Here is a 13,491-nt window from a genome sequence, read left to right as displayed (position 1 = left end):
ATAATAGATGGAGATACTATCATGTTGGACAATGGTATATGCTAGTGAACAATTGAGAGTATTTATGCTTAAGAGGGAGATTAGTATAAATCAGTGGTTTCAGGGAATGGGTATTGTTTTGAGATCAGATAGAAAATGCAATTTCCGTAATAAAAATATTTATATTTGTTTGTGAACCGACTCCTCCAAGTTAATGATGCCGTCACTTTGAACGATTTACGGCGAAGTAAAAGATTTCTTCTTACTGCCATTAGTCTTGTTTGCACTTTCCTATTTTGCTCATCGTCGTAACAGTGTATACTTGGATTTGGACACTAAACGCGCGAACACCTTGGCAAGGTACGACTAAACGTCGTATTAGATTGTTTATTGCTCGACGCACGCCAGTGACACACGCCATGCCTGAATTTGCTGTTCATTACTTTCACAGTTCGCGGTATGTTACGTAAGTGCCTCGTAATTCTTAATTCGCGACGTTTTAATGATAGTCGTGAACACAGAAGCAAGGAGATTTGCTGATAGGTTGCTAGACGGAAACCAAGTTAGTGTTAGAACGTTGGTATCGAGTAATTGAATGAAACGCCTTGAATGACATGCCTGAGAAGCTATTTCAACTTGAAAAGTGGAATAACATCGCAAGTGAGTTGTGTTTTACAAAGTCGTCGCTTGTGCAGGCATTGAAGTCACCGAATCGTGAAATGTATTTATGTAATAGTACACATTTGAACGAAGATTAGTCAGAGAGATGGATAACTGCATTAGATTTATTATTAGATAAAGGAATTAGTCAACTGATGTGGTCTAGGAAAATTTATTTCAATTGTGATGATACAAGTGAGATATAAGTGGTGCAATCATCAAGTCTTGAAGAAGTTGCTTGTGCAGGCGTTGAAGTCACCGTATTGTCTACTAGATCACTTCAGATTCACTTGATATTTAAGTAGCTCCAGAGCTTCAGGTGAGTTCCCAAATTACATCTTGGGACGTTCTAGGTTAAAATTCGGTAGGAGGAATATTCTTTCACTCCCACTTTATTCTGCATTAATCTACACATTAAACAAGTGACTACAATTTCAAAATTAGTATTTTAACATAGAACAAATCTAATAATCAATGCATTAATATTTCCATAACTTGGACGAGAAAAAACTCATGTAAGAGTCGAAGGCTCCTCTCTTCGATTACAGCAAATGTCATTAAAAGGACGTTCATCGGTCCTCCTCCCACCTCCGGTTCCCCCAAACCCACGTTAGCCCATCAGCATTAAACTGAAAGCCACCCAAAAGGGCAGAGTCCACCGCGCGTTATCCGCGTCAATTTCATAATTCCCGTCGGCGCAAGAATTAAATCATAACACTCGAGGGGTGAGCAGGGGTTGTCCCCATCCGGCAGGGAACACAGCGGACGCGTGCAGCGACGCACGCAGTCACGCGTGCACGCGAGATTACGAACGACGCCGTTTACGCCGGGACGGCGAGCAATTGCGGGCCAGCTGTGGGGCTCTCTCTCCAGAGACCGAGGCCCGTTCCTCGCGGACGGTCCCATCTCGCCTCGGATACCTGCCACCAGGTGTCTCCACGAGCAGTGCCCAGCAGCGAGAGGCAGGAGCAGTCGTCGGGGCGCCTCCGTACCGCCAGCATCGCACGCGTTTCTTCTCTTTGCCGTTCCCTCGTTCGTCCACCCTGTCGCGAGCACCCCTCGGCGATTGCTCGCGATCGAGCCGCGTAATCACCGAGCATGAGGCCCCTGGCTGGGACTCTGGCCCTCCCGATCACCTGGTGAATGAAACTGGGACCGTTCTCGACTTCCTGGAGACAAGAGAAACCGCAGCTCCGCCGAGACAGAGGTTAACCCAGACCACCCCCCGCCAATGGTACCAGCAGCACGTCGACAGCCCCTGAGCCTGACCCAGGACGATTCCAGCGACGGGGGAGGATGCAACAGCAACAGCAGGAGCAGGACCAGGAGCGGGGAATCGTAATGGTCCCGGCATCCTCCTCCGCGAGCACCTCGAGCAGCGCGGAGCTTCGGGACATAGCCAGTGTCACAGAAGCCGGTCTGCCGAACCTCACGCTGCAGAGCGTGGCCCTGGGCCTGCAAGGGGCTCTGCTTGCTGCTCTACAGAGAGTGGCGTTGCTACCCCCAGGACACGCTGCAGCGGCTGCCCTGAACTTCCAGGCGTTGGAGACCTACTTGACCCTCCATCGTCTTCACGCCAGCAGTGCCGCACCTAGTGTTAGCCAGACTGCTGCCTCGGGCCTGCCTGCTGCCAGCCAGAGGTACTCGCCGATAAACAGTCTGGAGAATGCCCTGACGTCGACGACAGTGTCTAAGAATGATCAGCTCTCGGCGGAGAGGTTGCTGCAGCCAGCAGAGGCCGAAGAGGATCGACTCGATTTTATAGAGGACCCTGAGGAGAACTTGGCTCTGTTGGAGGAACAGGAGGTTCTCTTGCGCGACACATCCGTGGCGACCGTCGCTAATCATGAGGTCCTGCTGCGACGGATATCTGAAGGGAACCGCGGAAATTCGAGTTCCTCGACTGTGCCACAGTCAACGTCACTGCCTCAGATTGGGACCTCCTCGTTCACGTCACCCGCGTCTTCGTCGGCCTGTTCTTCGTCGTCTTCTTCGTCTTTGTCCTCCTCGTCGTCGCTACAGGCCACGTCCACCTCTGCAGAGTCCAGTATACCCAGGACTTGCAGGGCATCTAGGCCCAAGAAACAGTTTATCTGCAAGTTCTGCAGCCGACAGTTCACGAAGAGCTATAATCTGCTGATACATGAGAGGACCCATACTGACGAGAGGCCCTACTCGTGCGACATCTGCGGAAAGGCCTTCCGACGGCAGGATCATCTGAGAGACCATAGGTAAGTGATGATTTTGTTGTTTTTTTTCATGAGTTGGTATGGGGTTTCTTGGTTTTGTAGTTTGAACAGGATGAGTTTGGTGGGGATTTATGGATAGGTGATTTAAATGCCTTGATTTTTATTATTTTTGAAGAGGATTTTGAGAAGGCTCTTGTGAATTTTTTTTATAATGGTTGCTTGCTTTGCATAGTGTTTTAATTTTTAAAAATTACACGTGAAGGTAATTTAAATTTATTTGGGTGGTGGGAAGTAAGTCAGAAAAATACTTTGATTAATTTAAAGAAACAATTAGTCTTTTTTATTCATTTAAAGTATGTTACATCATCTGCATTGTGTACTAAAATATATTCAGAATTATTTAACTATTCATATCAAATTTCTGTCATGTTCCAAAGTTCACTGTATCAATAACCATCGCGAGTTACAACGTTAGATAAACGAGAAATCGTGAAGCGCCGGTAAACCGTTCACAATTTGCTTCTATTCAAGTGTATATCCGTTAAGATTGATTAAAAATTAGCTTCATAAGAGCCTCTTCGTGGAAGAAACGCGGAAGATGATGCCTCCATTATGTACGCTCATTGGCACAATGAAGCGTGCACCTCAAAGCTGTGTAGTTATACCAATCACGGCGCCTCGTAACGCGCTTTCTTCTCAGCAGGCTTAAATTGATTGCAATCTTCGTTGTGTCTAAATATGACAAAATAATACGGCAGTGTACTAATTGCATCGATCAATTCGTGATAATTTGTCGAGGTTTTCGTATCTTGCCTATCAATCATGACGACATCAATCGATGCGTTCGCAATTCCTATTAATTGGGCTTAGAGGGACGTTTAGAATCGTGTAGTATGTGATTTAGTAGTCTGTGTACGTCGTGTGTAAAATTTACCCAATTAGACTATTAGTTTTTCTCTGGCGGAGGGAGATCTAAGTACTGTTTTCTATTTTTTTTTTCTATTTTTAGTGGGTGCCTATATTTCAGTATTTTTAGAATCCTATCTCTTATTAAGTTTTGTATTATTAATTGCACTGGTTTTGGTATTTTCTTCTACTTCGATTAACACTTTTCTCATTTCCTCTACTTCAACTGTAAACTTCTCCCTAGAAAACCATCCAATCACAGTAATTTCAGCATGCTTAGAATAAAAATTCAAGTATCTTCTTTACGACCAATTCTACTTTATACTCCACTCTCCCATCCAACTCTCACAAAGAAATTCTCCAATCCCTACTTTCTCAGAACAGTTACCACCGGTCTCCCAGGATCACCAACTCCACAGCATCCACACACAGCCATCAAATTCCATGACTCTAATCCTCTTATTCCAACACCTCCGACTCTCTCAATATCACCCAGTATTGTCGTAACGCCTCAATCAAGGAATGGGTTTTCTCTGTTTCCAGGTACATTCACAGCAAGGAGAAGCCGTTTAAATGCGCGGAATGCGGAAAGGGGTTCTGCCAGAGCAGGACCCTGGCGGTGCACAAGATCCTGCACATGGAGGAGTCCCCTCACAAATGTCCCGTCTGCGCGAGGAGTTTCAATCAGAGGAGCAACCTGAAGACCCATCTCCTGACGCACACGGACATCAAGCCTTACCACTGTGCCTCCTGCGGCAAGGTCTTCCGCAGGAATTGCGACTTGAGGAGGCACTCGTTGACTCATAATTTGGGCGTATCGACGTCGCCGCCGCCGCCAGGGATCCCTGTACCTGGCTCGAGCACCGTCGTGCTCCAAGAGACCTCCTAGTCTCCCGTGGATCCACCTTGAACAAGTCTGCGCTCTACTGGAATGGTTTTCTCCTCGAAGGAGGCCTGAAACTCTGCTATCTGTTCATCCATAGACTCACTTTTAACGTCGACAGTGAAGTTTGGGATATTTTGTTGGTTCATTGATGACCTAGCGTTGGAGGAGTCTCGATGGTGTTGACTCGATAGACTTGAACTTTTTACACTTTTTTTCGGGATTGAAGGACAGTCGACGTCCCGATTATTTATGTCTGACTGGTTCTCGTGGTTTTGAGATACGAAATTGGTTTGTTATGGCGGCAAGGAGTATCGGATAGAGTTCGCTGACATCGTTGGATCAGTCTGGCGTTGCGGCGGGTTTTGTTACTGGTTTCTTAATTGTATCTACCTGCGTACGTATCTATAGCAGTGAATATTAGAGTATAATTATTATCGTATGGTACGATGAGGTTACTTGCGGATTCAAGCTCGTTAGATCTGTAATTATGCTAGGCATGACGTATTATATGTATAGGTAACCGAGATAGTTCGTAAAGAGGAATCGTTTCATATTTGCATTGTGTACCTATGTGCGCGTTGTGTTTTGTACGTGTAAAATAAATTTTTATCGTATTATTTTTTAAAGCTGTCGTTACACGCCGTTTTGAACACCTGAATTTCTTTTTCAGAGACTATTACATGAAATGGGTTTCTGGTTTTTGTATAGTATATACATTATTATCGTTTGGGAGCTCTTGGCTAATGCAATACAGAGGAAATAAGACTTAAATTTCTACTATAAGAAGATATTGCTCATCTCATACTACAGAAAAACTATATTTCATTTTTGAAGATTTACACACTTTAAGACCTACTGCTCCTCAACCTTACTTCACCACAGTCAGCGTTAACATCTACTCTAGTTCAGATCTCATCAGATAAAATCTCAGAACATGAAGACAACTATTCCCATCAAGCTCAATTTCCACTCAACCTTCCAATCACAAGCTAATACCAACTTCACAAGACTCCTGTAGAACACGACTCAGCAACACCAAGCAACAAGTCTAATTAAAAATCCATCAATCCATCGCGTCACAGAGGAACACTAATCGTCCTCCCAGTTACTCCTGCAATATTTTTCCCAAGGTAACGAATCATTGACCGACAGGGCGGTTAATTATAGAAGAAAGAGGAATCAATTGGAGGGATCTAGGAACGTCTGGGAGCCGAGACGTCCTCGTCGGGTTAATTAACACTCGACTTCTTTCTTTCGTCGTTTCAATCGATTCCCTTCACGCATAGCGCTCGGGCAGGGGCATGACAGCGGCGAGGAAAGTACTCCGACGGCGTGGAAGGAAGAAGAGGAAGAAGCAACGGCAGCAAAGACAACGAAGAGGTGGAAGAAGAGGAACAAGAAGAAGAAACGCGTGTATCGTGTTACAAAGAACGAGGCCGCCAGGTGCGCGGGACATGACACCACGATACGTCTAGGGTTACGTTTCTTTTTCGAAGGTAGGTGCTGGGAAGGCACGAGGTGGGCCCTAAGACGCTATTTCGGGCCCACGAGCGGCCCGAACACGGGGCCAGCCCGCGTCGATAAGGAGAATATCTCGCACGACCGGTCGACCGCCACCTCTGCCGAAAAGGCCGCTGTGGGCCTAGAAGTCCCGAACCTGGATACTCGAGGAATTCGGATCAGAAAAAACAAAAGTTATCTGCACGACTTGTAAAGCAAATTTACATAATATCGCGACAGCGTCGGCTAAACTACTCGATGAAATCATTTTTCGGCAGTTTGTGCTTGGTCCTTGGACACGAGTGACGTGCGTTGGAGTTAATTTAGAGCTGGTTTAAACAACTGAATCATCTTCCTATGGATGAGATGATTTTTCTTGCTAGTTGAATAGTTGGAGCTCGTTGAAGTAAAGTTCCTAGGAATAGTGTACCAAGGTGTGAAAGTTGAGGGAAAGAAAATTTTATGAATTCGGGTCATTGGTAGATTAGAATTATTCTGGTTTTTAATATTAGGTTTGAGGAGAGTGGATTTATGGAGGTAAAAAGGGTTCAAGTTATTAGAGGTATCAGGTTTTAGTCAGCGAACGATAAGTTTCAGGCTGTTTAAGCTAGAAGAAGCGAAGATAGTGGTACAGGTCTTTACATAAATTCGGGTCGTTACCTTATCTGCGATGTCCACCCTTGGCCACGTACACCTTACTAAATTTTCATTAATGTTATTTGGACTGTTTGCTGTAGGAGGGCTAGCCCTGTTACAGGAGATTAGCTATCTGAGTCTTCTATTTCTGAGGTGATAAATAGAAACCAGATGGAAAATCTTGCTAGTTACCTATTTTGACACTAACCAAGTGCCAATACATTCCAAATGACAACGTGTAAACATGTAAATGAACAAATGGGCACATTCAAAGTTTAATCAAACTTCTAATTACCGTAACTGGTGGTACGATGTCCAAATGTGACTTATCTCAACACCAAACAGTTAATTACATCTACCTTCTATTAATTCTATTGACAAAGACAAGTGTCCATCACTCCAAAACCTCTATGAAAAATATTAACTTCATTCACCAAAACTTGTTTAACAATCCCAGCCCACTTAGCAAAACCCTATCAACATCCCTAAAAATCACCTAAACAGTAATCACCAAGCCTGCACCTGAAAGATCCCCATCGAAAGGAAAATTCCTCAAGAAGGGTATGGGAGGGTGCCGCGCGTGCGTCGCGGAAAGTGGGGTGTCAGGTAGACACGCATTAAATCGCGTATTAAGTCTGTCATTTCCCCATTTAAAAACGACGAGGTGAACTGGTAGGATCGGGGCGCGCAGGTATAAGGTGAGAAAGAGACGGCGGGCCAGTTCCTGGCCCGAGAGCCGTTCCTCGGAGCATGGTGGAAGAGACGAAGGAAAGGATGGGAGTTAAAGGGGACATAGAAGGACCACACGCACGCGCCGCCCACGGATATGCTATCACTTGGCTACAACCGACGTGATCTGCATGCGCATGTCCTCTCTTCGTCACGAGCTCGAGAAAAAAATCGAGGGATCAGGGAAAGAGAAAGGGGGCTGGGGAGGGGAGGGAGAAGGGTGAAGGTGGAGGAAGGGGGAAGCGTTTCCACCTCCTGTTCCCTTCTGCTTCAACCCCGGGCTTGCCCACCTTCGCTGATTTAAGGGGTTGGCAGAGCGTCGATAACACGTCTGGTCAGCCCTACTCTTCGCTCGTTCGGAATTTCTTCGTCTTCTTCTTCTCTTTCTTCCTCTCTTTCTTCCTCTCGGCTCCGTTCCTTCCTCGGCCCTCCGCGTATGGATATCTTTACACGCGTGCCTCGAGGAAGAGACGATTGGGTTACTCTTCCTCGGCGATACCAGTGACACGATCGTTTTGTGACTGTTGGGTTTTGACCTGCGCCACGGTGCTCGAACGGCGCGGTTTGCTTTAAGCGCTAAAGCTTGGCTCTGATGAAGTCCCTTCATGTGGAGGACGATGGGTGTTCTGTTATTATTATTTTGCGTATTTTTATTTTAGTAGTTTTGTTGTTAATCAGTATCCTTTTTTTTGTTTTATAGGTAGCTGTGGAATGGAATGAGGTGTTGGGAGGAGGAGTGATCGGTGATGGTGAGTGCAGTTGTGTGAATGAAAATTTTATACTATTTTTTTCGTTATTATGTAGTTCCTAGAACGATTTTATTTGTCAGTGTTAATTTATGGATTAATCGCTTCTTTAATGTATATATGAAGATTGGCAATTCAATATGTTTAAGTAGTTAATGATTGAGTAATGATGCAAGTTCTGATGATATTTCCTTGCCACGCATTGAAGTTACCGAACGTCATTCATAATAGTGTCACTATAATGTCTTTATAATGTCATTATAATGCAGTATTATCGCAATAATACTTGTTTATATGACATTGCACTTAAGGTACTAAGTCAAACTAGAACATAAATTACTATGTAAATATTTAATTCTCGGGTTTGTCACTGGCGTATTTTATTCAGTAGATATGTATTGAAATATACTTTATTGGCACTGATTGCGACAGTGATAATACTTACCCATACACATATTCTACATTTCACGGTACTAAAATATTATTAAAGAATAATATCAAATTAATTATTGCACGTTCCACGATTAATTTTTTAATGTATTTTCTGTATCTGGATATTCAGTAACTTGTGTAAACTTCAATGTGACTTTCCAATCGCTGGAATATTGCATATTGTATGGAAATATGCATTGACCCGTATTGTTGGGTGAAAACAATGATAAACAAAAAAGAAGGAATATCCATTAATATGCTAATGTTATTGCCGTGATCCTCGCCGATACACTAGAATCTTTCGTTTCTTCATGGAACCTTTCTATTGAAAAACATCGAGGCGTCGATTTGAACTTTAGATATTAGATTGCGCAAAATGGTAATCGCGTATCGACGTATGCTGTAATTATTTCTATGTATCAATGGCTTAAATATGTGATGCTCATCATATATTAAAGTTCATTTGTACGCAACGTCCAATTCCTTTTTGCAATGCATATCGAATTGCCTACAAACATATAATATGCATTACATTCCACTAAGACACTGACAAAAAAAATTGTTAAAAATTTGCCAAATCTCTTCATTTTTATCGCTACGTCTATTAGACATTCATAACTCTATTGATCATTTAATTTGACCAACTTTAATGAATACCTTACTTGCAATGATCTCGACCATCATCTTTCTACGCTTATTCAGAAGAAGAAATCGTAAAATGTTTGGACCCGTTACGTCGTATAAACACACACGTTCCTTCGGGCAACATTATTGCAACTCAAAATCAGAAATTTTATTTCGGATCGTCATTTCTTTTTTTATATGTCGAATAAAATTTGCCCAGCTCTGAAGCGGGCGAAACAAGTCGAACGCGCGCAGTCATCAAATTATATTTTCACGACTGCGTTGTTCCTGGACGTCATTCGCATTATGCCCACTTCACTGCTCGCCACGATCTCCCAGGCCGAATTCGTTTTATTCCACTCGGAATCGGTGGCCACTGGAGCCGATGGGCCGCAAAAAGCACGCGAATTTATCTCCTGCTCACCCACGAAATTATCACCGCGCGGAGGCGACGCGATTGCGTGCCTGCTGAAGGTCGTTTCGTGGGCCCTTTTGATTTTCAATATGTTATGCAGGAGACTCTGCAACAATGTTCAGGGAAACTAGACTGCTTTTTGGCACATTTGAAGAAGAGTTTGATAGAGATTTTCATTTGTTTTAAATTTGGAATATTATTGTGTTACTTGAGTAACTGGTTCGCTTTTTAGGAATTTTAATATTCCTGAAATTAAACTTCAGAAATGGAATTATATTTTTCCTACTAGTATTCCATCACGATTTATTACTTAAACTTTTTTTCAAAAAGTTAGCCACAAATATTACTTACTGTTACCTGTAATAAAAAATGGCACCTTCTTAAATGGCAAGGCAAGTCTAGTGCCACTCCCAGGGAGAGAACGTGAGAATCCAATAGTCGAAACGTTCATATGGATCATATTACGCACGAAAATCCATAGAGTTCAGTGGGAAAGATTCGTAGAGCCATCGAACTTGTTATTCGTACGTCGTTGCCTCTTTAGGCATTATACAACGGATAAATAAATAACAAACAGGCCGAGCATGTTTTCGCGCAAGAGGTCCCGGGTGTAACGTCTCCATAGCCGGGAGAACGAAGTTGTACTTGCCGATATACGATCGGCGGATGCTCACGCAGAAGGTGGCCACCCGCAATTCCGCAGGCGTGTATCGTTTAGCAGCTGAACCAGAGGCCACGTGCGAATGGCTTCCCATCGATGCCAGGGTCGACGTTTAACTTGATTTACATTAGGATGACTAACGAGGACCCAGCGACGGGTGTGGGTGCAGCGTATGCAACTCGTTGATATTCGTTTTTTTACCACTGTTCAGTAACAGCTTTGTGAAATATGAGTTAACAGACATTACACTACCTATTCGGTGCCAAAATATGATACATACATACGAGTAGTAGTAGTAGTCTACAGGAAGTAAAAAAGATTTTAATATGGGAACTGATTGAAACCTGTGAAATACTATTACCATATTTTTTGTTTGTTTTTTTGTCAAAAAACGAGAACCTAAGAGGGGTATGATGGGGCCTTCTAGTGAAGGGCGAAGAAAGAGTGGAAGACAAGGGAAAAGCAAGGAAGGTGGAGGAGGCTCGAACACGTGGGCGAGTATGAGGTTGTGTCGCGCGAGTCACCACTCTCGGTTGCCCAGGGCGTCCTGTCGTCCGTCATCCTGTCCGCCCGTCCGTATTTCGTGGGCTAGTAACACTGCCAAACGAGCCACGCACACGGTCGCGCGCACGCATGCGTGCACGGGCCCCGCCGTTCCGCCAATCACCGGCGAACGCGAGCCGCGCCGCGCGATTTTTGCCCCATTCAAAGTGTCACATCCTCGGACGGGCGTATTGTAATTTACTCGCTCATTCTTTCGTCTGACGGTAAATCACTGGACCATCACGGGGTTGTTTTAATTGTCGCCCGCGATAAGCAGTGTAACTTATGACGGCGAGGAAATTAGAAGCACCTAATTGGGGATTTACTGGGGAAGTGTACCACTAAGTGGAGAATTGGCTTTTGTAAGCTCATGGCGCTGCTCACCAGTTTTTGAGATGACGTTTATTTTTTATTGTCTTCTTTTTTAACAAAGGGGCTTATAGCAAAAATGGACAAGGGTGATTTTTGTTATGAACAGTAAATGTTAAGCATACGTAAGAAATGTTTGAAATAGTGGGAGGAAATGAATTGGTGAGTTTATGATCTATTCAACGAGTTCCTCGCGACGACTTTTCTGATTCTGTTTTTAGAGCCTTCTTCTTGCGGCCAGCCGCAAGTTTGGCCAGCAACCATCGTTGTCATTACCCAAGGGATAGTATTCAGGAACTGTGTTGAGAAGAATCGCGGTCAGTCGCATGTGCGATTCTTTGCAACAGATTATAGCTTGCGGTCGCTCTCTGGTGATAAAATTACGTGAGCGTGAACTGTAGCTGCGTGTGACACAAGTTGCACATAGTAAATACGACTTCGATTATCTGGTTTAATACACTCCAAAAATTAAGTATTCTAAGCTTCTTTACGGGTACCACGAAAGAGAGATTTTCTACTTCAAAGTTTTACTGTTTAACAAAAATCGCAAATTTTCTCGTAAATATAAATTCCCTTAAAAAAGGGGTAGAATTCCTAACAGAAAGACAACGCATAGGGTATCGAATATTTTGTGACACGTATCCCCAGAGTCTCAAATTACACGAGAAGTTTTAATTTAAAAAATATCGAAGGAGATACATAAAAGGCGCGGGGAATCCTCGCAAAGGAAGGTATTTAGGAAAAATACACTCGCATGTTATTACGATATTATGTCTTCAGGATAACAGAAGACTGCTGTAATATCACCGCGAAATGACTGTAAAATCTCGTAGGGATTCTCCCAGCGTTTCTCCTTTTCGTTTCTCCCGCGTACACGATCCGACTACTTATTATATTACGGATATATATCCTTGGTTCGCAATGTTTCACTATTTTATTTCACGCGCACACGCGTACTGCCTTAGGCTCAATTCACATCATCGTTCGTCCGTATGGATCGTATTCAATATGAATACACAAATGTTTTTTAACTTCTATCTATTATCGTCGAATTTTTTTGTAGGAAAATTATGTAAAATATTTTCCTTTGAAAAAGTGGCAAACCATACAGGAAACGGAAACATGAATCATGTGAAGGGAGTCTGAACTGCCTTACTGATGTACATACGATCCGATTACTTATTACGTTACCAATATATCCCTCCGACTTTACTCGTTTGTTATATCATTGATTTACACCTTTTACAAGTTATTTTCTCGTTGCCTGTTCGCAAGATTGGGCTGGAATATGATATTTGCTTCGCCTTCTATTGAAATATCGTTGGTCATAGTTAACCTCTTAAGTTAGTACAGTGAATATATTTCACTGTGACAAATGGTTCGTTCTGTGGATAAACTCGTGTAAAAGGTTCACTGAACTACGGGCCATTGTATTTTAACGAAAGTAGTACCAAAGACTTCTCAGCTAATCTTGCATCACTTATAATAGTGGTGGAATAGGGGAAGTTCCAAGTTGAACGATGAAAATTCATGTTTGTATAATTTGTATATCGCTCCTTATTTCTTCAGTCTCATCTACAATTTATTTTGCAGTTTATGGTTCATTTGCTTCGTTATGCCTAGTCACGACTTTTACTTCGCCTTCGTGGCTATTATTAAAAGTAGTTAAATTGGCTAAGAATATTCTCACGGTAAAGATAGTCTCATCGTTTGAGGCTCGTGACTTCTAACAATGAGTTTACTACTTCTATAAAATATTGGGATTTATTTATTACAATGACTAATGATATTTCCATGCAAATTATTGATCTTCACGAATACCTAAAAAAGGAATTTATACTGGACTTACTTACTTCAAAGTAAAGGATGCAACTTCGTCACTAAAAGAAGAATGCAACTGTTCCCCCATTTCTCACTCCAAAAATTTAATCTGCACATCTCTAGCTCTTCAAATTCAATTCAAATTTCCCGCCAAGCCTTTACCAGCTTTTTACATCATCACCATTCACAGTTCCTCAATTCCACGTCAAGCTATTCAAGCTTCCCCTACGTCCAATAATTTCCAGATCCTTTCTATCCCCTCTCTCCAGCCCCATTCACTCGTCTTTATTCTCGCGAACCCCCCAGTAATAAACCAGGCCTCTCGGTAATTGAAATAGTATTTTCACGATTTCATTCTCAATATCTCCGCCTAAAAGCATTACTGGATACGTAGC

At 43.0% G+C, this 13,491-nt stretch overlaps 1 protein-coding gene across 1 annotated transcript; it reads left to right on the top strand.

Moving 5' to 3' along the window:
- The first annotated feature begins 1,926 nt into the window (after nucleotides 1-1,926).
- On the top strand, nucleotides 1,927-4,623 carry LOC143182916 (uncharacterized). Its single transcript, XM_076384239.1, has 2 exons — nucleotides 1,927-2,870; nucleotides 4,278-4,623. The coding sequence occupies exons 1-2, from the start codon at nucleotides 1,936-1,938 to the stop codon at nucleotides 4,621-4,623; spliced, it is 1,281 nt and encodes a 426-aa protein (XP_076240354.1). The 5' UTR covers nucleotides 1,927-1,935.
- The last annotated feature ends 8,868 nt before the right edge of the window (nucleotides 4,624-13,491 follow it).

Source organism: Calliopsis andreniformis, chromosome 9, assembly GCF_051401765.1.
Source record: "Calliopsis andreniformis isolate RMS-2024a chromosome 9, iyCalAndr_principal, whole genome shotgun sequence".
Classification (NCBI taxonomy): Eukaryota; Metazoa; Arthropoda; class Insecta; order Hymenoptera; family Andrenidae; genus Calliopsis; species Calliopsis andreniformis.
Note: the sequence above shows the minus strand (reverse complement) of the source record. Positions and strands in the feature narration are given on the sequence as shown.

Excerpts from the sequence above, each read along its gene's own strand:
- LOC143182916 (XM_076384239.1), top strand. The coding sequence starts at position 1,936 with ATGCAACAGCAACAGCAGGAGCAGGACCAGGAGCGGGGAATCGTAATG. Across the intron at positions 2,871-4,277 it reads GATCATCTGAGAGACCATAG|GTACATTCACAGCAAGGAGA; the intron begins GTAAGTGATGAT and ends CTCTGTTTCCAG.